The following is a 26370-nucleotide window of genomic DNA, read 5'->3' on the forward strand; positions in this document are numbered from 1 at the left end:
ACAGTTGTTTTTGTTGAGAATCTGTATTTATATTTTTCAGTTCTTCTTTTTTCTTTTAATGCTGATTATAAATTTATATACATAATGATCTGAAGTAATTTACACAAGATGATCGTTTACTTGGGAAAACTAGGTCTCGACTATTCCCGCACCCTTTAGCCCGACTATTCTCGGGTTAAATGCGAGCAGTCGTGTGTCATCTTTTGACCAGTTTACTGTCGATTTTATTTTCAACTTGACAATGGCCATCTGCCATAAATCTTCTGTTTACTTTCACACAAAATCAAAAAACTCTCAGTGAATAATTAAGGAATTCTCTATCATAAATCTTAAAGTCTGTTGTAGCGCTGTTTGAGTGATTTACAATGAATTTTAGGATTTATGGTTTTAGAAAATTATATTTAATATTTTTTGCAAAAAAAATGTTTGGCTTTAGAATTTATGGCTCTAGAGAACTCATTATTTTTTTAAGAGTGAGTTGCGCACAATTTTTGGCTTTACGTAACTTATACATCGAGAGAAAAATGGCATTTGCGGTTATAATTGCGTGGCAAAATAATTATGATTAGGAGCTCTATTTTTGCTCTATTCATGCTGTTGTTATGGCTACAATGTTTAATAAGCTTACATTTATAGCTTTATCAATTATAAAAAAAATTTTGATATGTAAATGATTATAACTTTAAATATTAATACGGTAAAATATGGATCAAGATATGGCTGATAAAAGTAAAAGAAACATTTTTGTAGAAATAAACGCAATCAAAATTACAGTAAATATAATTATTTTTAAGCACTCGCTCGCTATTTACATGGTAATAGTAACTAATAGTTATAAGTAAGCTATAATTTGCATAGTTGAAACAACTGCAAATATATAGCTGGCACTGAAAATGGCTATGAATTGTAGTTAAATTATGGTAATTGCAACCATTTTTCTCTCAGTGTGTCTTCACTCCAGGGAACTTCTCCATCTTAGACTTGTTGGTAGTCTTCCACTCTCATTTGGACAGTTCGTTTGCTAAATTACTGCGAACTCGTCGAAGAAACGAAGTAGGGTGGCAGAGGAATGAAAGAGACGCGGCGAGAGAGACGAGCCGATACCTAATCCTCCCTTCGTTGGCCCACTCTCGGCTCACTCTCGGCAGGAAATCAATATAGAGGGACTTTCGCGTCTCCCTCTCCCTTTTCCGCCCCCATTTGCCTTTCTCTCTTTAACGCCCTCTCTCCGTTTTTTCTACTTTTCTTTCCGAGTTGATCACGTTGTATGAAGGATTCAAGAGAAAGAGAAAAGGAGAAAAATAAATAGATGCATTATTGTCCGCTTCCATCATCGCGAAAATATCCTTAGGGTTCAAAGACTGCTTTGTGAGTTACCGATTGTCAAGCGGGCCAACCCCATACGTTTTACCCATTAAATATTACGTTTAGGAATTTATATGAGAAAAAACTTGACTAAATTTTTTAACTCGATTAAATTCTTTCAGTTCTATTTATGTATTCGACTGAAGCACATACAATACTTGGACTTTAGTTTACGCATTTATATATTTAATTGAAGTGATGAAGTTCAATCAAGTTAAAAGATTTAATCAAATTAACAATTTTTTTTTCTCGGTGTAGGAAATGTTAGCGTTTGTCTTTGAAAGTTTGCCGGTCTACTCTTTGTACAGGCGTATAGGAATTATTATCATCTTTAATACTTTATTACATTAAGTGTATGTTTCTCGTTTATTTTCTAAAAATTGATAATTTTTTATTAACATCAAGGTAATGATCATTGGCTCATCGTCACTTTTGTGCATCGCGATTTCAAATTGTATCGGCGCGAATACTTTCAATCGATGATTCATTAGTTGCGATTCTCCGTCCCACGAGATGCCGCATATAACTCTAAATAATGGCACGTGTTTCTAGAATTCCCGTTTCCTTGCATCATCGCGCATTTCAATATTTGCTGCCCACGTAAATTAATAACCGATGGCGATCGGACGGTATTTGCAGTAAACTGCACCGGGAGGGTTGGCGTCCACCCCGGGAGGGAGGAACGGGTTGCGGTGTGTGCGCGAGGAAAGTTGTACGTCATCGAGCGTTGGCGCGTCGGCGTGACGTAACGGAAGTCATGCGTCACCGCGCTGACGTAACGACGTCGGAAGAGGAGGAACGTCCGAAAGAGGCCATTGACGAGGACTTGTTGCACGTCCTTTTCTGCATGCGACAAAACCGCGACGTCGCGTTGCGGACGGGCTCTAATCAAATTGATCTGATATAACGTATCAAATCTGACGTCGCGCGATGGAAAACTCGTTTTTACACCCACGATCAAATTTCTTGCACTTTAAAATAAACATCTTGGAATGAATGCGTCGCTATCCGGTTATTTAATAACGATGCAGAATATAATTTGCTACTTTTCGAAAATAAAAATAAAAGTTTGCTGTTTTTTTGTAAATAAAATTGAGTATATTTCGAGCTTGTCACGAAGATTTTTATTCTCCTCTCGCATTGATTTTCACGTGTCGATCAGATTATAGTCGTCATTAAAATGCAGTAGCACTTGTTAAATTATTTTCTAAAGTCAACTTATCAAGTAATGTCCGCGATCAAGGCGAAGTCTGAAGATTGCGATGATTAATGTTTACCTCTCGGTTTACCTGTTATATATCTTGTGTACATGCCTCTTTTTCTAGTGCTTCTGTCTGTCAACAACTAGTAGTGAAATAAAAACACTTGATATAAAAACAAAAATCACATTGAATACAAAATACGATTTACATCTAATCGCGTTTATCTAAATGCACATGTGCATCGAAATTAATTACATAATCGCTATCTTGTCAGACACTTTAAAAGAATTACATTGATGAGAGATAAAAGCTGTAGAATTTTTTATCCATTTGATTTGTCATTTATTTGCGCGATAATACGGATTTTCATTTGGGACGTCGAATTTTCCGTTTTAAACGATATATTTTATATTTCCTCGATTTGCTCGTTAACATAAATTTTAATCGCTAATTTAGCCATTTTTGTTTTGCTATTTAGTTAGAGACAATTCGGTCTTAATGGAATGACATTTCATGAAATCGTTACAACGAGAGAACGCTGTTTTCCGATTACGTCATAGCGCCGCTACGTCAGCGGATTTTTCGCGGATTCCCGCAAAGTTTCGATTCAGCTGAATTCCACTTTGATCAAACAGCTGTATCTACGTTTAATCAAGAAGATCCCAATCGCACAGGCTATGACGGGAGGGTATTTTGATTAGGCAAATTGTGCCGGTTTGTAAATTAGTAATTTTCCGCTTGATATAAGTGACGACTACCGCTATCGTTTGCATAATCCTTTATCATTTTGTTTCACATTTTTGTTATCGCGACGCGTCACGAATCGCGAAAAAGTTCGGTCGATGTCTTTCGAGAAATATGGGATAGATTTTCGAAGCAGAACACGTAATAAAGGAGCTTTCTGTAAAAAAGCATCAAGTCTTTTTACATCAAAAGGCGAGTTCTAGAATATTTTCTAAAAAAAAAAAAAAAAAAAATATGCCGCAAAAGTAATAATATTTTGCGATACGAAATAGTTTTCGATATATCAACGCATGAATCTCTACCTATCGCATCTATAACTCTTAAAGCGGCTTCAACGAAAGTGTCCTCGGCATCAAGATCGCCGCAGTCTTTTTTCCTTTCAAGCAGCAGTCACTCAATTGCCGGCGCTCTATCACGTCCGACGTTGTTCAAAAATATATTTCTCGTCTTTTATTATCATCCGAAATCGATATCTAAATTATTAATCGCGCGCACACACAATTGCGACATTGCGCACAGGTTTCAATTGGAGGATTGATGGAATAGCGGCTGTGCGATAACGACGACCCCCGACACAACTAATGCAGCGATAACGACCATCGCGATAAACACAATCGCGCTTATCTGCTCATGACGTTTAACATACGCCGGTTTGTGCAAATCGTGCGCGTCTTACCGCATAGATTGAAGCACATTTGAATTTTTTCGAGGACAAATTTCTTTAAGTCGATAAGCCCCCGGTGCATATGCATGACTAATAAATCGGGAGACCAGGAACAGCTGTGCCACTATACACGATTATCACGTATATAATATTGAAAGATACGACCGTTACACGCGCAAATTACGCGATTTACTGGCAATTATTTTTTTATATATATAATTTTGATTTGATAATAAACGGACACATTTTTCGTATATAGTTCTTTTTTTTTTATATACCGTATTTGAAGTTGATGGAAAATTGTGAAAAATTTCTGCGACGCTAAATTCCTCAACGTTACTTTTTCGCATTCTTTTCTGCGTAGATTCGAAACGGCCTACGTAATGCGTTCAGCGTTAATAATGTCTAACGACAGCACGCCATTCGCACGTAATTGGCTGTCGCAATTGTCTTATTGATAAAGTGTTGTGGCTGGAATATGAGGTCGCCATATGTCGAGATACAGAACTGAACCGCAAAAGAGACGGTATTTCCTGTTTTCTCGTTCCTCTGCGGTAGCAGCGAGGTATTTCCTGCGCGCGTATTTCCTTCGCGAAAGTAGGCACGTAACATTTTTACCGGTTTTTATTTTACGAAATATACATTATTAATAATTAATGTAACAGGAGAAACGTAATTAATTTGTAGTAATTTAGCTAGCATTGCCAAGTTTGCTGATTAAATTAACATATATGATATTAATAACATATGATATAAAAACATGGGCGCAGAAAACTCATTGGATTTAATCGATAAATTCTAAAAGAGAACGGTACAAAAAACTGTAAAAGATTTTTTCGTTACAATAAGTTAAGTAAATTTAGATATTCAATAATCATCGGCAGACCGCTCCGTTTCTCAGTATTTAATCAGACCACCTAATGTACTAGGCTCTAAAACATCTGAAAAAATTTTGGTATACTTTATCAACATTTAGAAATACGATTATGTGATTTACGTTTTTCACTTTTCTGTACACGTCTAAATTTAATGCCGAATCGGTAAAACGGAGAAAAAGTATCTCTAGAAGGATAATTGTGCCATTTCGCCGAATTATCAATGTGATTAAAAAATCGTAAACGTATTACAATTCTCGCGATATTTAGAAATAATACCATGAGATAGATGCCAAAGCCTAAGCGTAACAGCGCGGTTTGCAATTGTACAAATTAAAGTTATACAAACTTTAATCCTTTGTTGTATCACATAATAACTTTGAACGTTTCGATCCTCTTTGGAATTATTCTCAGTGCATAGAATTCCACGTAGTCAATCATTCGAAACGTTCGAAGTTATTATATAATACGATAAAGTATTTAAAGTTTGTACACTTTAATTTGCATAGTTACACAACTGCGCTGTTACTCTTATTAGTCTTTGCGGTATTTATCTCAGTTTTCAATCTGATTCAGTCAGGATCGTACGCAGTAGGGCAATTAGAATGCAAAATTCATTAAAGTACGAAAAGTTTTTCCCTCCCGTAATTTCGGTCGCGTTACTGATAAACACGAAGATTGTGTTTACGTCCGCGGCAAATGACAGCTCATCTACGTATCGACCTGTATTACGGCCCGCGCAATCGCGGAAATTTTCTAATCTTGTTCTACTTGACGGCAGATCCGCGCGACAAAGTTGTGCGGCTTCCTGTTGTTCTTTTAATTTGTTTTTGTTTTGCCGCGCCGCAAAACGAGTCTCCGTGGCGCACGATCGATAATTCCCCGTCTCTCTCTTCCTCTTTGGCGACCGGAACAACGCGATCATTGTTCGACAATGGTGTCAGTAGAAAGTTGGTAGGGTTTATAGGTGATCGAATACCCCTGACTAATTATCTAATCGGGCGAGGGTTGGACGGACGCGATAAGCAATTTATGCACGGGCACAGCGCACGAACTGATGGACCAAGTGTCCGTCGCAGGCGGCCATTAAACCCCTCGCGTTTAACCCTGTTGTATTTGAATTATTCCCAAATGTCAAAGGGAAGTAGCTTTTAGAGGTATGTCAATTTGTTTGAACAAGAATCGAATCAGGTAAGATTCGGATTTGAATTTCTACGATTTCGAGTTTGAGCTGTTTGAAAATTCTGAAGTTAAGAGGTTTGAATACGAGTCGCTTATTTATTTGCTTTATTATTTGCTACAACGACATAATTTAAAAAAAAAAAAAAGTTTTCTAGAAAACAAATTTGAATGTTTTGAGTTATAAAATTATGAAATATCACTTTTAATTGCGATTTTGGCGTATTGTTTCCTTTTTAAATTTTAAAAACTTATTTATGTCGTTCTACCAGTAATAAGAACTCCAAAGATCCGTTCTTTTCTTGTACATAATTAAAAAATGCCAATTTTTAAATTATATCGTTACAGCAAATGAGCTATTGATATATTGACAATTTTATAAAATTACATTTAACGTGGAAAATTAATTTTACATATTTCTTTTACATAATCAATCTTCTTACGTAGTCATCTTTTCTTATTATTTATGTTTTAAAATTCAACCTAATAATTATTATTTATAATAATAAAATTTCTGTAAATTAAAAATTAATAAAGAATAATCAAAGAGCAAAGAGATAAGCTGGATTTCAGCGTTATCATAAATTTATTTTAACGAGGTATGATAATATTGACATAATTTTTACGATTGTCCGATTAAAAGTTATAATTTAAGTTATAATTTAAAATGACGTATTATCATACGATTGTTTCAACTGGATAGTAAGGCAGTCTTAGTGATTAAGTAAAGTTTGCATTTTAAAATACAGTTGCATTTCTTATCTAAGTTTCATTTCGTAATCACACTAGGCCATGCAGTTATATTTATTGGTCGAGAATGGCGAGATTATATATATGTATATTTAAAATTGGAAGAAAGTCATCTTTGAATTAAAGTATACAAAATAGTAAAAAGGTTTGTTAAGATGAAGTAACAAGAATAGATGTTAAGATGTAACGTAATTTTTTGAATAATTAATAGTTTAAGTGACACTAATTTTTAATCGAACCATTGTGAAAATTATGTTGATAAAATTGCAGCGTTAAAATAAATTTGTAACAGCGTTAATCCACATTCAAAGAAATAATGTTTGCTGATGTAAGCAGATTTCTAGATGTCATAAAAATTTTATCACTATTTTTTTATATTTGCTGAAATATTATTTATCGCACATAAAAATTTATAACAGCAACATTTCAGCAATTCTTTCGGAAAAAATTTAGAAAAAAATCTTATTGCCTATTATATAATTAAATTTCAACAAGGATTGGCCTTGAATAAATATGCGCTACAAAAAAAATTTTCTTTCTAAATTTCACAAAGTTCAGATATAAATTCTCTCTCTGTTATTTAGATTGATTAAGTATCAAACATATGTGATATAATATTTGCTAATCACATTTATCTACCTTAATTTTTTGCAGGCAAAAAATTGAGGCTGTACTTGCAAAATTATTTTTTTTAGTGCAGCTTATCTCTTTGCCATATAGTGATTTTTTATTAATTTATTAATTATATTGTTAATTAAAAGTTGCGTTTTAATGATTCAATTTGGGTAAAATTGGATTCGATTTGAATTTAAACAAAGAAATTCGATTTGATTCGGTATCAAAGAACCTTGAACATCTAGTAGTTTTTCATTTTAATAATACATGTTATTATCCATTTATTAGATGCGCAGCAGTTTATTATCTGTGTTTATAGCACAAGACAATTTTTTGCTTCGATTCAGACTATGTTACAATAATAATAACAAACTGCTGAAATGAGAGAATTTAAATTTCGCATTTCTGCGTTACATTTAATAGGTTCCCTTGAAAAAAAAGTTGATAAATTTGTTTCAATAAACTGATTACTAATCAGTAATTGATGATATTTTATCATTTAACTAACGAAATATAATCAGTTACTGATTGGTAATCAGTTCATTAAAACAAGTTGATCAACTTTTTTTTCAAGAGTTCGCAGGATAATTTAAATAATTAATTTTTTTAACCGAAAATATCGAGACACTGTGTGCGAGAAAGGGAACAAGCTCTGTTATTGCATCATCATCTCGCGTGTGAGTATTTCGGCTCGATCTTCACGCGAGTCGTATTCACGATTTTTCACGCGGATCGAACGATTAATTGCTCGAAGCTTAAGATCGCGATTAAACGACGGAAGTAAAGGTCGCGCGATTGCATCGGAAGCACGTCAGTCTCCGCGCTCGTACACGCGCCAGGCTCGGCTCGGCTCGGCTCGGCTTGGCGAGGCGAGGCGAGGCGAGGCGAGGCGAGGCGAGGCGACGCATCGCGTGTACACGCGCAGCGCGCATGCATACCGCATGGGTGGTAAAACAGCGTCTCCGGGCCGGGTCGGTCGCTCGTGTCCACCCGCAGATGTCGCCCACGTCGCCCAGGTGCGCTCGACCAATAGGCGAGCGGTACACGTCCCCCGTCCCTCCGTCGATTGGCTTTCCTCTGTCGGCACGGACAGTGATCGCAATATGGCTTCCGCCAGCGCCATCGAGCCACAGTACCTCCGATAAAAGTGACATCGGGTATGGCGAGATATTCGGGGACGCAGGTGTCGTCGCGCGCGTTGAAATCGCCGTGCGTCAGTCTCGCCGTCGTCGCGTGGATTCGTACGGTCGCGTAATTGGTGCCGCGAGCGGATTGCGAGTGCGGCAAAACAATCGCTTCGTGCGAAGGGAGACGGACGGTGTTGGAGTGACAGAGTGAGGGACAGGGGCAAGGAGCGAGTGAGAGGGGAGAAAACGCGACGGAAGATACATCTCCGTGCGTTCCGTTCCGCTCCGCTCCACTCCGCTCGGATCAGACGTAATCTCAATTAATTTCGCGTGGCAAGTGAAACAACGGTCGTAGCGGGCGGATCGCGGCATACTTCGTGGCGACGCTGCTCCGCGCGGTGTTCGCGCGCGCGAGAGAGAGAGAGAGAGAGAGAAGGAGAGTGAGAAAGAAAGAACACGAGAGAACGCTGCGCTTCCCGGCGCGTCGTGGTCGTCGGATCCGTACCGTATCTCGTCTCGTGCGCGTGAATCGAGCAGCGAGCGCGAGCCGCGCTCGAGAGACGAAAGTGGTGAGAGAGGAAAGAAATAGGGATTGTAGTTTGCGAGTTTAGCATCGCGGAGAATCGGAATTGGCGGCTTCACCGGTGGGGACCCTGCCTGCCTGCCTGCCTGCGTGCGTACGTACGTACGTACGTACGTGCGTGTGCGCGTGTGTGCGAGTCGCGTGCGCACAGGTAGTAGAGAAGTAGGTGCACGTTCGAGCACACAGGGAACGACGATCGGACACATTGGAGCACAGAGCGGTGAATGAGCGGGAAGTTGCTCGCGCAACTCGGGAGAGTGAGAGAGAGAGAGGTAGAGGGATAGAGAGAAAGAGACAGGAGTGAGACGACGGGGTACACGCGGGGTGCATGACGACGTTTCGGTGCGGCGAGGCGACGTTGCCAGAGTTGCCCCCCTGTCCTAGCGTACTCCTCTGTTACACGCCACTACTATACATCGGCGCGAGGGTGAGGAGGGTGACGGACACGAGAGAGATCACGACGACGACGACGACGGAGGTGGCGGCGGTGTTTGTGCCGCCGTGCTGCTCTGGTTAGTTGTAGTAGTAGTAGTAGTGCGTGATCGCGTCGCGTCAACGAGAATCTAGACGCGCACAGATCGCCCTCCCCGCGAATCCCCGATCGCGCGCCCTCCCCGCGACGAGAGGATACACACACCGCCGCGGCTACCATGGAACGACGCCTGACGACGTACGTTCGCCGTGACACGTGACATGCCGAGCCACAAGCCAGCGCAAGCCATGAAGAAACCACCACGGTGAGTGCAAAAAGAGTCTGCTTCGTTCGGTCCGCATCGTCTTTCGTCCTCGCGTCACTTTGTCCAAGTGACGCGCGACGCGCCAGGCGGTCGAACCTTTTTCTTTTTTTTTATCTTTTCTCGATCGAAGAACGGTCAATTGTTCGAAAGTTACATTCGCGGCGAAAATAAGTAGGAAAATCTCGTCATTTTCACATCTGGACTTCTCTGGAATTTTCTACCTGACGTAGACACTTTCATTTTTTGCGACTGTAAACGAATCGTTTTGGGAAAAGGGGATTGACCTGTTCAGGGACTTTTTAAATACTCGGAGCGTTTTTAAATCTCCTCTTTTAAATGGAACGACTTTTAAAACGTTGCAGAGAACTTTTTGAAGACGGAAATTTTCCGCAAATTATCGCCAACTTCGTCGGCGGTGACGTGTAAGATTTTTTCGGCATTAACGAGGAATTATTGGGATTGCTCGGGGGTAATTCGGAGTCACTGATACGTCACTGCAGCTACAGCAGCGGGTGCACGTCCCCGCGGTGGTGCAGCGGCGATTATAGGGGATGAGTCACAGAAGATTGACGCCTTGTTTATTGATCTTAACGCAGATGCATGGCGCTTGTTATGGCATCGTCGTTAGTTGCGGTCGTTAGTTTATCAAGGATCGAAAGTGCAGCATGAATTTTAATGCTGCGAAGGGGCCGTCATCTCAACGTAGCTTCAGAGGTTTTTTCAAAGAAAAATATTCCAAACACATCCCGTTAATCGCGGCAACCGCTGTAAAGGTAGCTGCAAACTTGTCAGAATTTTTTCAATTTTTTTTTTTTTTTTTATTCCTTTGATTATTAATTATCGGAAGCTTTAAAATGTATTAGGAATTCTTTAAGGGGAGTCAAAAATTGATCGATTAATCGAAAATTGGAAATTAGGGGCTAACTTTTAAGAAGTTAGCAGGTTTCTTTGGCTAAAGGCGCATTTCATTTGTCGAACGACAAATTTTTTCGAGTGTGCACTGATTGACTGCAAGATATAAGATTTCTACATTGAAAAAAATGCTATTGAATCAGTAGCATTATAATTGAAAATAACTCGTTAATTTAGTAACGGTATTAATGAAACAAAAAGATTGAAAGTTAGAAGTTGATTGTGTTTAAAATAAATTATTTAATATATGTATTTAAAATAAAAACAGTTATTTAATATTTATTATTTTAAATAACTTCTTACGATTTATCTTTCTTCATATATTTCAAGTAAGCTAATGGAATCGATTTTGTATATTTGATTTTAAACAAGCCATGTCAGTTGTTTCCCCGATTTCTATTAAAACAATAACAAACACAGACGAAATGAATAAAATTTAGATGAATCAACTATTTATTTTTGCGATAGCCCGTGACTCGATGTTTAATTGAATCATACCACGTTTTTCATTTATGTTACAGCATTTTTTTTTCATTGCAGACTCACGAACTTCTCTATACAGAAAGAATGATTGTTGAAGTATTTAAATATTTAGAATTCAGCTGGATACAAATCTGAAAATAATTTTATTGAACCACCAAAATAATTGTGACGGATGTTCAAGCGTCATGAGCAATGTTGCAAAAAATTTTTCACATTCTCGCAATTCAATTTGACAGTTTAACATAATTAATTATTTTGATGGCCTAACCAAAACTATTTTCAAATCCGTATGCAATCAAATTTTTAGATACTTTAGCAAAACCGTACTTTCCGTGTCTTGCGACTAATCGATGCATTTGAAAAATTTGTCAAATACCATAAATGTAATATCAATCTAATTTAGCATCGATTCCTTCTTGAAGAAAATGCCGAGGATATTTCCCGTTTACGTTTTTCCCCGTTTTGCAATCCGCGTTATGCATTTCTGTAATTTAATTGCCAATTAAATTTCTGTCGAAGCCGCGTTTATTTGTAATTAAGGAATATGATTTCATCTAGTTCCCCGGAAGCCTTCTGCCTTCGATCATTAATTATGTGGAAAGCATTGAAGTAATATTTTTATCGAGATGGAAACTGTTTGAAAGTAATTGAAGAATAATTTGTCTATTTGTATTCTAATAGCGTAATTTATCAAATAATCGGTCGGTTACTTTTACTTGTCGATTACTAGAAAATTATTAATGCTCAAGTATCTTGAAGAAATTGGTTCTGAAGATAAGCGAATTCTTAATCGTTAATATGATAACAAAAAGACACCGTATATATTCGAGCGTACATATATATGAATGCGATTTCACATGCGAAGTACTTAAAGCGAATACTGAGCGTTCTTTGAAAGCAATTCATGAGGAATACATTAACGAGAGAGTGATTTAGTCGGAGAATATTTGTCATGTCTTGGAGTTACATATCTTCTCGATGATTGATAAATTAATGTTTTTTAGGAATTTTTTTAAAACAGGATGATACATAAATATGATATTTACAAAAGGGACATGTTTTATTGACTATTAGTGTGTGTAAAAAAATGAATTTTTTAAAATTATTTTGATTAATTTAAATTGGTTTTTTATTGGCTGTTTTCGAGCTCATTCTTCCAATCTTAACGCTTCAGAATTCTGTAAAACAAAGGAAAATAAGAAAAATAATTACGATAGTCTCTATAATGATTGTGTTATTAAAGCCTGATTTGAAAATTTTGTGAAAATTAAAAAGTTATAGCACTGTAAAGAAAAAGTTCGATTTGCTCGACAAATTTTCAACTTGTAAATGTTTATAAAATTTGTCATAATAAAAAATAAAAAAAAATGATTCAACATAGAAAATTGCATTTTAAACAAGTAAAAACTTGTTTTTAAAGACTTATCGACCTAAGAATTTTTTATACACGAAGTTTTGAAAAAAAAAACGTGTTTAAGGTTGACAAAAAAATTCATATGAATAATTATGCTTTTAAGCAACTTTCCACTTTTTTCCCGTATTCCAAACACTAAAAAATGATTTCACATAAAGGATGTAAAATCAAATAACAGGCTAGTTAAAGCAACATTACAAGCCACTCAATTTACAATGCGGTTGTAATCATAGATTGAACGTGAGTCATGATTTTGAATGGAACAGAATCGGAATTCTCGACAATGAGTCATGATATATGAGAAGGGTAATTTTCGAATTTACATAAAAAGATAAACGATAGGCTTAATAAGCAAAGCGATATGGATCCCCTATCGATGAATGGATGTATACTTTCTAATCCTTAGACTGATATTTCATGTGTCGCACGACAAAAGCTTGTCGGACGTTATTATTGATTTGTCTGTAAGATAGGATGTTTCTATAAATTTGAAAACTTCTCTATTCTGTAGTCAATCAGATCGCTGAAAAGTTTGTCATACAACACATGAAATATCAGATTTAATTGTTTATCCCACTCCTGAGGTGTCCCCCCCTCTCCTTTTTTTATCTTACAATTTTCTTTGCCTCCTTCTATCCGTCGATCTTTCGATCCTATCATTCTGTTTTTCGATTGTTTTTGGTACAACAGTTAAATTTTCGAATTTTGTCAGAAAAAAAAACACAAGAATTGTATGAAAATAAACAGTTTATGCTGTTTATCTACTGTTTACTGTCTGTTATCCACTGTAAGCTTAATTTAAATCTCTTCACTTTCATTGTTAAACAACTTGCTGTCTCGGCATTAAAATTATCATTTTTTTTTTTGTATCTCTTGCTTTAAGGGGTTAACATACTCAAGACGTTCAAAAAAAGTAAGTTTTTTTTTTTAAATTAAGAACAGGGTAATTAGAGCACGAAAATCTCTTCTTAAACCGTAAAAAATATATAATGATCATATGTATTTCCTCTGCGCCACGATCGCTATATATAATTAAATTATTGATACGTAATACTGTGATCGGTGTCTTCTCTGGGAAGGGCTTTCCGAGTTTTCACGCAGGGCATGGAAATTTTACACTCCAATTGCCGTCCGTAACAAAAGTTGGTAATTCGAAATACTTTAGGGCCACGCTATACTGCAGTTAGCGAAACTTGGAAATCCGAGCTACTCGCCGCTCGTTCTCGGGAATGAATTTAATCGTGTCACGAGTTTTATTCCCGTGCCAACTTTCCACGAGGAGAAGGAGGAAAGCGTCGCGCGATCGCGGTCTTTAAGCCGGCGAAGTGTCGAAGAGATGAGCGCGACGTTTAGGAATTCGAGGGTCGAACTCGCGACTAGAGAACGTTCCAAATACTTGCCGGTTGTCGCCGTCGTCGCCGACGACGACGGAGAGGCTGCGTAGGACGCTAAATTATGGAGCAACGGAATAAAGGAGAGCCAGGGGAAATGAGGAGAAAGAAAAGAACGGTTGCCCGGGTCGTATCGTTGACGCTGAATAATTCTCCGCGCTCTCAAAGGCTTTAATTCGCGATCGTTGTAGTGAAAATTTAGGTCTTCGCGAATTCGTTGTTGTTTTTTCGTGCCGTGACTGTTTTCTCCGTGATTTTCCTTTGCGTTCATGTTTTTTAATTATTAACGTATACGCAAATCGTAAAAAAAATAAAATATGTATTACTATGAAAACCTATAATTAAGAATTTTTTTACGGAGACAGATAAAACATTTATATGTGCGATTTATATGAGCGCTATCATATTAATTGCTTAGTCGTCGTTTACTTATCGCATTTATATAACGATTTTTTTAAAGAAAACTCGAATTTTGCGATTTAAATCTAAAACATTTTTTTTACATACTTTTAGCTTTTTTCCTTCTATTGTACGAGATATACACTGATAAAAATGATTAATATCCATGTCAAAGCGTTATTTGGATTTATTATTATTTATTATTACACCAAGCAAAAAACAAAAAATCTTTTACCTCAAGATTTTATAGAGAACTTCTTTTAGATTTTTTACTACTAAACAATTTGAATGTAAAATGTCTCTATTACATCAGGATTTTAAGAAATCTGCTAAAGTAACCGAAAAATCGCAGTTTTAATAATTAATAATAATTTTTCAATAATTAATAACTCTGAACTGGGATATGCTACTTTACGCTTAGATTTTAAACGAGAGATCTAATTATATTGTTATAAAATAAAGACACCTTTAAGATTATACTCAATCTTGTTTAAACTGTTCTCACTTATCTAATCTAATTCGTTTAGAAGTACGTTTAGTTCCAAAAGATAAATTTAAAAAAAAATACAAGCTCTTCATATTTTTGGTGTCGCTAAACGCGAATTCAAATTCAAAATTTGAGAATGGTCAATTATACATTCTCCAATATAAACAATTCAATTTGATAAATTTTTGAAATTTTGACCGCTATAGTAAATCAAATAATTTGAATTTTATTACATACCTGGCCGCCTCGACAGGCAATCTTTCCATTCGTATCTCGTTCAAAGAAGTGACAGCCACGAGAAAGTTTTTACACGTTGCCGAGCCCTCTTGTATTGTGCACAATAATGAACGTGCATGACAACCGAGAAAATCGAGAATATTTCAGATAATATTTTTTTTTTCTGCTCTGTAGCAATCCTATAAGACATGCATTTGCGATTCGTCTTACTTCCTCTATCAGACATGATTCTCAAGATATCCAGAGCAATTCGCGCGACGCCGCGTAATTATAAATATAAGCGCGGTGTCAATTACGCGTAACCAGAGGCGGTTACTTCGCGAGAGAGGCGCTAACGAGTCGACGACTGCAAATCCTTTCGCGGCCTTGAAGGCGACTCGTTTGTACGGCGCGTTATACATTTGCCTCGGGGAGTGCCTCGTGTAAATAATGGAACGCGTCGGTAAAACGTTCGATCCTGCGCATTGGAAAGATGCGCCGAAATGCACGCGGCTGCAGAAAACCGCGCCTTCTCGTCCTGACTCTCGTTTTGCGACATTGTGGGACTCGCGTATCCGGAAGATTCATTTATCACGCAATTTTGGATCCATTTAAAATTCTCCGAAAATTCTCTTCTCAAAATTCTCAAAGATTTCCAAAGATTATATGCAAGGGTAAAATTAATTATTACAATATTAATCTTCCGAAGATCTCTCAATTTTTTCTCAAAATTTTTAAAGATTTTTAAAAATTGTGTCAATTGTGATCCATTTAAAATTCTCCGAAAATTTTCTTCTCAAAATTCTCAAAGATTTCCAAAGATTATATGCAAGGGTCAAATTAATTATTACAATTAATCTTGCGAAGCCGACGCCAAAATTTTCCAACACATGTTAAGTTATTGATAGGTTATTGACCTGTGAGATTTATTCAACTTATATTGATTAAAAGACATTAATTTCAAAGAAAACGTTACTTTTATGAAAAAGAATGAATATGCTATTGCTATTCTCAGAAAAAAAGAGAAAAAAAAACGATCTGTCTGTGTTATTCTTTCGTGTGTTTAAAGTTAATAATGGTTGAAGGACAGTTTTGGCGTAGGCAAACGCTTTAAACTGGTCATGTTTGCGGTTTGATCTTCGCTATGCCCGTCTATTTATATTTTCCAGCATTTTATTCGGTGTTAGTACTTTAAATCTCTAAAAGGTTAGTTTCTTTTACATTTATTTTTAAACATCATTTTCAACATGTGAGCATCTCTCTTGGAATCCGATCTGTAAGACTCTTGCGAGGCATTTGAAGTACGCGACCAATGCTTAGCAAGCCGCGCTTAGGTATAGGATAGGAGGAAGGTGAATAAAATATATAGAAAACGAGCATCATTCTACACTTGATTTTATTGCTTATTCATCCCGTATGCTTCCTATCCTTTCCCGCGCTTGGCGTACGTGTTTAGGGTTCGCTCTCTATCGCGGCGCTATCGCGGAAGAAGTATCACGAAGAAGAGAGCCTATAAAATCCAAGCGCATTATCGCAAATTTCATGCCTCCTTTCCGATTTAATCCTCCAACTATCCCCCGTGATATTGTAAATTGGCTGATCGACAGACTCGCCGATTAACCAGTCGCTTCTTTGCGCCGTTTCCGTGATACGGCTTTAGCTCGATTTCATTTTTTTTTTTTTTTTTTTTTTTTACCGCGTCCTCCGGTGTAATTATTTTTCTGTGCAACTTGCGTTACATTTTATTATTGCCCTTGTTTATGATCAAAGATATTTATTTTCTTAATAAATTACTCTGAAAAGAAAATAAATATCTTTGCAACGAAACAGATTTTTGACATTTTTGATGGTTTTTAACATTTGATCAATTTGTACTGTAAAGTTAAAGCGTTCTATTTTTAAAATTCCGACAATTAATGAAGTTCTAGCTTTTTCTCGGTTCACGAAATCTCTGCGCCGGCTTAAATATTAAAATTTACTCTGAGAAATATTACAAAAAGAAAGGTAGAAGCAACAGTTTTCAGGTGAAAATTATTTCAAGAATGGAAGCGTTTCGTTTTGAAATGGTAATTTCAAAAAGATGTCTTTAATAGGTACATATAAAAAAATTAGTATCAAATTAATAATTCATTGTTTCACATACAAGCAAGAATATCTTCTTGAACAAATTTTTAATCTTAAACAGACATAATTTGTTTACATGAAGAAATTTTGTTTGCGAAGATTATCGTCATTTTTTGAAGTTTAATTATAATTTTTTTATATAATAGAGTTTCTCTGATTATTCTGCATGTAAAAGTATTAAATTAGAATTATGAAAAAAATTAATATTTTATGAGATATTCTGTACTTTATTTTAATATATTTTTAAAATATCTCGTGAACTATTGGTTTTTCGACAATTTTACTTTAATATTTTTATGCGCAGAATGAGATGGGTAATCGATTCAAGGAAAGGGAGAAACTGAACAATCGTAGATCAAAATTTTCAAAATATCCGCATATAAATTTTTTTCGGGTTTTCTCTCAATTAACTCTCAAATAACCAGCATATATCATCGCATTCCCCATTTTTTTTTTAGAGGGCACGCATCGGAAATCGCTTTTATACTCATATTCGTTTCACTCTGATCACATACCCTACTCAGAATTCAGGAATCCGAAGATCTTTGATCACAGCCGTCTTTATTCTGGACGTGGATTTTCTTCAGAGTACCACATGGTTACCACGACCCTTTGCAATCGACCAATGTTTTCTTTTCCTCTTAGCCTCGAAAATCTATAGATATCATCTCGGAGCCTCCAAATGTAGGATGCGTTGGGCGGAAAGTAAGAGGCGAATGTGGAAGTGCCAAGATTCACTTTAAGAAAATAGACAGTGAAATTATAGTAGCACACTACTGCGAGATGCTCGCACAAATCTCCATTTCCTCTATCCGCCCGCTTATCTCGTTGTCTCGATACGCTCTCTCTCGCACTGTTCGTTTTCTTGATTTTCTTGATCTCTCATCGTTGTTTCCCTACTTTACAAATAAATCGGAGCTCTGCGAAAACACTAACCGTTTGAAATCGTATCTCGTACAACGGTACGATTGAAAATTGAATCCCCTACATTATTATTTCCGTGTTAAGCAATCCTAAATAAGAACTCGTTTTGAAATTATGGCAATAATGCGCAATGAAGATTTCATGATGCAACGCGGCAAATGAACACATTTAACAAATTGAGGGAGATGTAGAGGGGCAAGAGAAAGAGAGGGACATACACCCAACTCGTAGTTCGCGAAGTATGCATTTGCACGTATGCACACGTGCAAGCACTCTCGCATTTCCGGCCGATTTGTAACGCGGAGTAACGTGCTCGACCGCTTGGCGTGAGGCTGCATTACCTGTCTTTGTATTTGCATACACGCTGTCGGGACATAAACATCAGCCGTGCATACGTATGCACGTGTGTGTGTGTGTGTGTGTGTGTGTGTGTGTGTGTGTGTGTGCACACGGTGCAATGATCGCAGGAGAGAGAGGGAGAGAGACGTGATAATTACGGAATGGCCGACTTATGTGCACTACCGACGACGTCGATATTTGAAAGGCATTTGAAATCGATCGCGATTCGAAACACATCAGTTTCCGATTATATGAGAAAGGAATATTGATTCGAGAGAGGATATTACTTTATCGATGTTTGCGCAGAGAGAGAGAGAGAGAGAGAGAGAGAGAGAGAGAGATGCAAAAATAATCTTTTATTTTTGTCGAAGCATTACACTCAAAGAAAGATTTCTTCGAGTCAAAAAATGTTTGTTTGAATAAGAAAAATTTGTGCATTGCTATATGGACAAAGAAAAGTTTCTTTGATTCGAACAAACTTTTTGTTTGTTCCTTTTATTAGAATCAAAGAAATAGTTTGTGCAATACAATTTCTTTTTAAATGAAAGAAATATATTTTTAAAACTAGAAAAACTAAATCATTTCTTGCATTTCTGTGAGTACTTTCGTCGAATTAAATAATTATTTGTTTAAACTAATTAAATAATTTATCTACTTTTAAAAAGGCTAATAACGTCATTTCTTGAAATCAAATAAATTTTTATTTTCACTTTATGATTTTTCTCTGGGTGTGTAATAGTTGATAATCGGATCACTCGTTTTGAAAATAACTTTACTCTGAAAATATTGAAACTATTACCATGCATGATATTTTTGACTATATTTTTGGGTATTTTTCCAAAAATAAGGAGTCTCTCAATGATTTCGAGGCAATATCGTTTTCAAAGCGATCAATATATTTCTATTGGAAGTTAAATTACAGATTATTATATACAAAATTGTCCTACTGTTATTAACATTTATCGTTTGCAACACTTGGAGCGCGACCTGCTTTGGATAATTCATATGTTTGATCGTAACATACTTATCAGATGTGTTAGACAATATCGGTAATGGTCCTATTAAGGCGAGATTATAGTCTCGGCGGCAATAATTATTCTAGACTAGATGGTCGGTGGCGAAGTTGCTGCTTCCGTGGCATCGATTTACGAGATAAAACCTGACGTTCTCGAAGCGTATCTCGCTCTCGTTCCAAGATGAAACTACGCTCGCGAGCAGCTCACTTCGCCAAGTGGAATTACTTAATCGCTATTTTGAATTTCATATTAGCGCTAATAGGCGTCCGATCGTTAGTTATTAAACATCTATTAGTGCACGCACAGCCGGCACTCTGAATCATGAGAACGTTTATGTAAAGCCCATTGAGATTTCTTCCCAGGACTTGTCAATTAAATTAATGAAACGGCTTTTCATCTCGGGCAGGTAGAACGATTTTGCATTTTTAGAGATGAAAGCTGTTTTATGTTTTGGCCTGACGTATGACGATCGATATTAAAAAGCATTGAGCGTTGTAAAAATCCAATTTGTTTCGATCTGCTATTTCGGTCTATTACTTCAATTTTTCTTAAACTGTGACACTTACTCTTGCCTTTGCCCCATTAATTTAACGAAAAACGCTCTCAAGAATGTAGCTTATTAATGTCTTACGATTGGTAACCAATTAAGGTAGTGGTATATTTCGATAGTATATTTCAGAATGATTATGGTATTATAATAATTCAAGCAACAAAATATTTTATGATAATTTACTCTTTATTTGTACATCCTGAAAAAAGTTTTGAATAAAAAAAATTTGCTTGAATAAAAAAAATTTATACATTGCTGTACATACAATTAAAGAAAAGTTTCTTTAATTTTAAGAATTTTTTTTTTTTATAGAATTAAATAAATAGTTTGATTATGCAACGCATATATTTTTTTAAATAAAAGAAATACATTTAAAAAACTAGAACAAGTAAATTATTTGTGTCAGTATTTTTTTGAATAATTTGTTTACATTAAATAATTTTAACAAATTATTTAAAAAAAAGACTAATAACGTCGTTTCTCGAAGTCAAATGAGAGAATTTTTATTTTCTTCAAAGATATTTTCACTTTAACTTAAAGAAACCAAGTTAAAGAAAACGATGTCATCAATTTAAACATAACTTTTCTCTAGGTATAAGCGCTCTAAGAAGTTCTCCGTTGTGTATCTTATTTCACGAGTAACAAAATTGAGAGCAACAAATTAGCAACCAATTCTAATGTTATTTTTATGTTCAATTTTTATCGTTACATATAGTTCTGTTAACTTAATCTTTAGCGGAACATTATTTAAAAAAGAAAAACTAAATAAAGGAGCAACAAATAAAAAAGTTTTGATTCTACTCACTTTGTTTCACTAACTTATAAGACATCAACAATCGAATTATACAGGGATTTTATGGAGGCAGGTTAATGGAAGAGTCGACGTCGGCGTCGGCGTCGTCGTCGTCGTCGCGACTTTCCGATTAACGCAATTGATCTCGCTATCGCAGAGAAATCACTTTTTACATCGAGATCGACGGTCAATGTCCTTGGGGAATCCGCGATGGCAATTTCTATGAATTTCATTCAGGGTTACTCTGTAACCCTGCTGCTCTGTAAAAGTCTCAAGTTAAACAAGGACTTCGTTCTTTTGATGTTTTTTTTTTTTTTTTTTTTTAATTTTCAGACATTTTGTACGCAACGACCTGATATGTTAATTAGTTTTGAAAACATCGTGAAAAAGAAGTTTCTCCTTAACGTACGAAATATCCGACATTGAGTAATCTTTTTCGTTCATCTACCGCACACGAAGTAGAAATTTGACTGAAGTAGAAATCGTTAAGAATCCGGCGAGACCGCCGTTATCGCGAGGATCTACGGGGGGTGATTCGCGGAAGAAAGACGACGCCGGTAGTACGACGTGGCCGCCTTTTTGAGCGGTATTTCACCGCGAGAAAGAAATTCTAGTAAAGCTGCGAAATAGAGAGTGCAAAGAGGGACGGTTTATGAGAGGGAGATCGAGAGGTAGGAAAGGGAGAGAGAGAGAGCAATACACTCGCGCGCGCACATGATGCTACGGAGAGCTATAATGGAACTGCCTGCCGTGGTGGTCGCTACTTTATTATCGATACTTTATCATCTGATATGAGGGAGGAAAATCGATACCTTTCGAATTTGTGGAACGAAAGTGCCGACATACGTTGTGCGATGGGTAAATCGAATCAACGTCACTGCAAGTAATTTGATTGAAAAGTCAGCAGTCGCGGATGCGAATTGTGCCTTTTGGGAATTAGCATGAAGCGAACGCGCGATACGGAATCAATTTCTGCTAACGCAAAATATATTTTATGTTAATGTCTTACGGAAGATTGCAATACTTAGTAATTATGTTACGAGACGAGAATCGCGGAGGAAAGACGAAGAAGTGAAAGGTGGAAGAGGCACCTTTGCTTCAGCTGTGGTATTGATTCCGCGAGGGACATTGCGCCACGACAATTATGGATATTTTATTTATCCCAACCACTCGCTCTCTCAACGACTACATAGTATTTGTGGGTTGTCGTGCGTGCAACTTTTTCTGCACACTGTCGGGGGATTCCCGCTTCTCTTTTCCCGTCACGTTTGATGCACGTCGACTCCCCCGTTATTTTTTTTTTTTTTTTCCTATCACCCGTATAGCCCGTCCTGTTCTTTCTCTCAATCGAACCAATGTCGATTGCCACGCGAAACTTCCGTGGAGAAAAGGGGACGAGTCTCTTAGGCGGACGTGGTAATATTGTAGCGAGATTATGCGAACGACCCCGCGGAAACGTTTGCAGGCGACGCGGCATTTGCGACGATTACGTGTCGAATTATTTTATATCCGTATCGCCAGGAATCGATTTTATACATTTTACATGACGCTTAATGTTCTCTAATATCTTTAGTCGTCCGACGGAGGAAAGATTAAAAATGAAGGTACAATGTACAGCACAATATACAATTTTTATATCAAAGGCAGTTTATTTAATTTAATTGTTCGGTTTATCGAAGACAAATTTCTTCCGTAAAAGTATTGAGTTTCTCTTTACCCGTCTCTTTTCCGATTGAGTTTACGTCGATTAAAGAAATTTGTCGTGTAATTTTAGTAAAGAGTTTGTGGCTTTAACTTTCGACCTTTGTTACTTTTCTCTGTAAGTTCGATTTTTAGGTGAAAGCAGGCTGCTTCAGCACTTAAGGGGGCATTCCAGTGTGAATATCCGCTTTTAAGGCGATTTTTGGGAATTAAAAGTCAAACCTACAGCGATATTGCTTTGCATTCACATTTATTCATATTTAAAGTAATCTCAAATTTTCGCGATGCTTTTTATTGAAAATTGTACGAAGCACAGAGGGACACACGGGTTTTTTAATAAATAATACGAAGAAAAACTAATAAAACGGTAGCGCTTGAAAAAAGTATTTCTTTATTAAAGAATTTTCAATTCTTGCGGTACGGGAAAATAGTAGTTTTAAAAAAATCAAAAAAATCGAGGGGTCAAATGATAGCTTAATGCGCACACTATGAGAATATGCAAAAAAATCGATTTTTTTTTATCTGTCGCGTCAGGGCACAATCACCTGCGTTTATTTGTGAAATGAGGGTAAAATCCACATTGTTAAAATTGTCATAAAATTTATTGTATTTTTAAGTTAAACATGAAATTTAAAGTACATTAAATTTAATCTACAACTGAAAAGTATGCGCATGAAATTTAGTGCACTCTTGACAACATTAAATGTTTTTAATGTACCTGCTTGAAATTTGCTTCCGTTACTTTAGGGTAAATTCTGTTGCCGATTTTTAACAGTGCGTAACATAGAAAGGAGCACACTATAGTTTTAGATAGAATTTAAAAAGATTTACGAAATTGATGATCGCTGTCGATTTTAATGAGCGGAGACATTCACGACGAAACTATGACAAATTACAAAATTTATCATCGCGCGTTACAAAATTCTATGTCAAATAAGTCGACAAAAATGAAATATGCAAAGATGGTCATTCTTTTCTCTTTCTTTTCGGTGTAATGTTGAATGAGAAAGAGATTGGCCGTCCTCGGGCTCTCGTATCTCATTTTTGTTAACCACATTTGATTTACTTGAAATACGACGCTCATGCTCTATGTCTTTGTCTTTGATGTAAAGTTAAAGAATCAGATGTAAAGAAACAGTCGCAGACGGAGTACGGGTCAAGAGGTAACCATTCAGGTCATTTTTTTTATATTTTCAGCAGAGGAAAAGTAGGAATGTGAGCAATTTTTAGTAAAAACAATTTAACTTTTGTCAAGAATATATTCTCATATAAATATAATTACGAATATAACACAATAGACACGAGTAATGTCAGTAAGCCGAGATTAGTTTTTCTTGAAATAAATGAATCAATTTTAGTTGTGTTTGGTGAAAAATTTCACTTTAGTCATGTGTTTACGCGGTCGTTTTTTACTGGATATCTGCCTGTCAGAAGTTCATGTCTTTTTTATTTAAATCATAAATCATTTCATAATAGATCCCTCCTCTACTTCGGTCGGTCAAGCGTAGGCTGTAGGAAGGTCGATACGACGATGCTCTCGTAACCTTTAACTCGCGGATGCAGGAGACGCGAGGAGCATGATTGCAGCGGCACGTGGATTATCGTGGTCGCTTTCGAATCGGGCGTCCCCGAAACATCGCGTCCCTTCATCCGCCGCCATGGGATCGATATCCGTTCCGTTCCGTCTCCTTCTCCCTTATTACGTGGTATGTCCCAACTCGATCATGATTATCGTTTCCGCTCTCGCGCACGTTATTATTCATGTTGTCAGCAGTTCGCAGCGAACTGCGTTTATTTCTGCAAGAGAAGCGAGTCTTTGTTTCTGAAGGAAATCGTAGATATTAGTTAACGACGTTGGTTAGCGATGATTTATTTGACGAAGGTGTACATATAATACAAAAAAATGTGAGGAAAAATTATTAATCCTTTGCTTATATACGATTTTTCAGCATTCATAGCTTGTACATATGCACTCAGAGAAAAGTTAGAAATTTAAATTGATGGAATCGTTTCCTTAACTTGATTTTTTAAATTGAAGTGAAAATATCTTTGAGGAAAATAAAAATTTATTAGGTTTCAAGAAATGGCATTATTAGCCTTATTTGAAATAAATAAATTGTTATTTAAATTATTTAATTATTTGTTTAATTTAAACATTTTTTTATTTAAACATTTAATCATTTTTTCATTTAAACATTTAATCATTTTTTCATTTAAAATACTGACAGAAATAAGAAGTAATTTAGTTTTCCTGATTTAAAAAATAGATTTCTTTTAATTGAATAAAACGTTTGCATAATTAATTTTATTAATTCTAATAACAGAAACTATGAAAAAAATATCTTTAAATTAAAAAAAACTAACCGTAGCAATGTACAAATTTTTTTTTATTCAAACAAATAATTTTTAATTCGAAGAAACGAAGAAATGTTTATATTGTAAAAATAATGTTTTAAAAGATATCGCGTGTATGAATACTTTCTTTTTACACTCGTAGCTAATGCAGTGATTGTGTGGATGAAAAAAAGTATAATAAAAAGTGGCTCGAAGAGTTAATGGTTTCAGGTAACATGCATGTTTTAAAAGTATTTATCATTTTTATTAGTTTATTTTTAACTTTCTTAATCGGCAAAAAACAATGTGTTCCAACAATATTCAGTATTTCGTTCTGATGGTTCGAAACACATTTCCTTTTATATTTCCTTTTACATTTGTGCAAAATCAGTCCTGGAATAAATTTATAAAAAAAATTATTTTATATATTCTTAAAAATTGAGACTATCTACTGCTAATCTATTCTTTAGAAGAATTCTCACTGGGATTTAAGAAAATTCTTTTGTGCCTATCTTAGAAAAAATTGTTAAAAAAATAAGAGGAAATTTTTAAGCTGAAAATACATTTTTTTCAGTATGGGAGACAAGGCCAATGTTCGTTTGCTGTTTCTTCTTTCTCTTTCACGCATGCGCAAATGAAAGAGAAAGAGTACCAAACGGATTATGTCCTTTTCTACCCCCACTTCACAAATAAACGCGTATGCCCAGTTTCTTAGGCGCATTTTACCTATGATTGGACCCCGACATTTGTACAAGATTCTATGTGTCGTGTGCTGAGCACCGTTGTACGCAAGTATTAGTATGCGTGTGCGCGTGTGCACTACATAATAAATAATAAATTGCGTACGCGCAAGAGTACTCGAGTTTATTAATTTCACGGGTATTAAGACTAATGCCGACTCTTGATGTGATGACCAAGATTCTTGCAACATGGTGACATTGGAGATTGCATCAGATCGAAACGATAATTTTTATTTGCGATTCTCGGATCACAGGATTATCTCGGATTACGTGATTGGTTTCTCTGATTATAGTATACAAAACTACAGAACAGAGAAAAAAAATTAACTCGACTAAATCTTTCAACTTGATTGAATTTCTTCATTTTAAACGAAACTGGACAAACAACTCACACGTGCTGGTTCTCAACGTACGACGGAATTTGACAAGAACTTTCTAGAAAATTCTACTTAAGGTCTTGTTCAGGCACTGGTAAGTTATTGTATTACCAGTTCAGGTATTACAGTTATTGTATTTCTTTTCTTAGAGAACTTGTAAGCTGTGTAGATTTGTTTTGGGTCGAGGGCGTGATGAAGGCGTGACTTAGAGCCTAAGGTAGGGATGAAATAGAGGTCTTACATTGGTAACAATGATTTTAAATGTATGGGACTTTTGGAACTTTCATTATTTCGAATTGTGGTCAGTTTAAATTTAGATATCTCATTGA

General features: G+C 36.1%; 1 protein-coding gene across 6 annotated transcripts in view; it reads left to right on the plus strand.

Moving 5' to 3' along the window:
* LOC105195245 (AF4/FMR2 family member lilli) overlaps positions 1-26370 on the plus strand; it is a 268074-nt gene that overhangs the window by 64411 nt on the left and 177293 nt on the right. The window contains exon 1 of one of the 6 annotated variants that reach the window (XM_011160599.3): positions 8337-9841. The exons of the other annotated variants lie outside the window; for them this stretch is intronic. Within the exon in view, the coding sequence (XP_011158901.1) occupies positions 9798-9841 (44 nt within the window). The 5' untranslated portion in view covers positions 8337-9797. Of the gene's footprint in view, positions 1-8336; positions 9842-26370 lie in introns of those variants that run through there. 6 annotated transcript variants of the gene reach the window in all.

The sequence above is a fragment of the Solenopsis invicta genome, chromosome 5 (genome assembly GCF_016802725.1).
Source record: "Solenopsis invicta isolate M01_SB chromosome 5, UNIL_Sinv_3.0, whole genome shotgun sequence".
NCBI classification, from domain to species: Eukaryota; Metazoa; Arthropoda; class Insecta; order Hymenoptera; family Formicidae; genus Solenopsis; species Solenopsis invicta.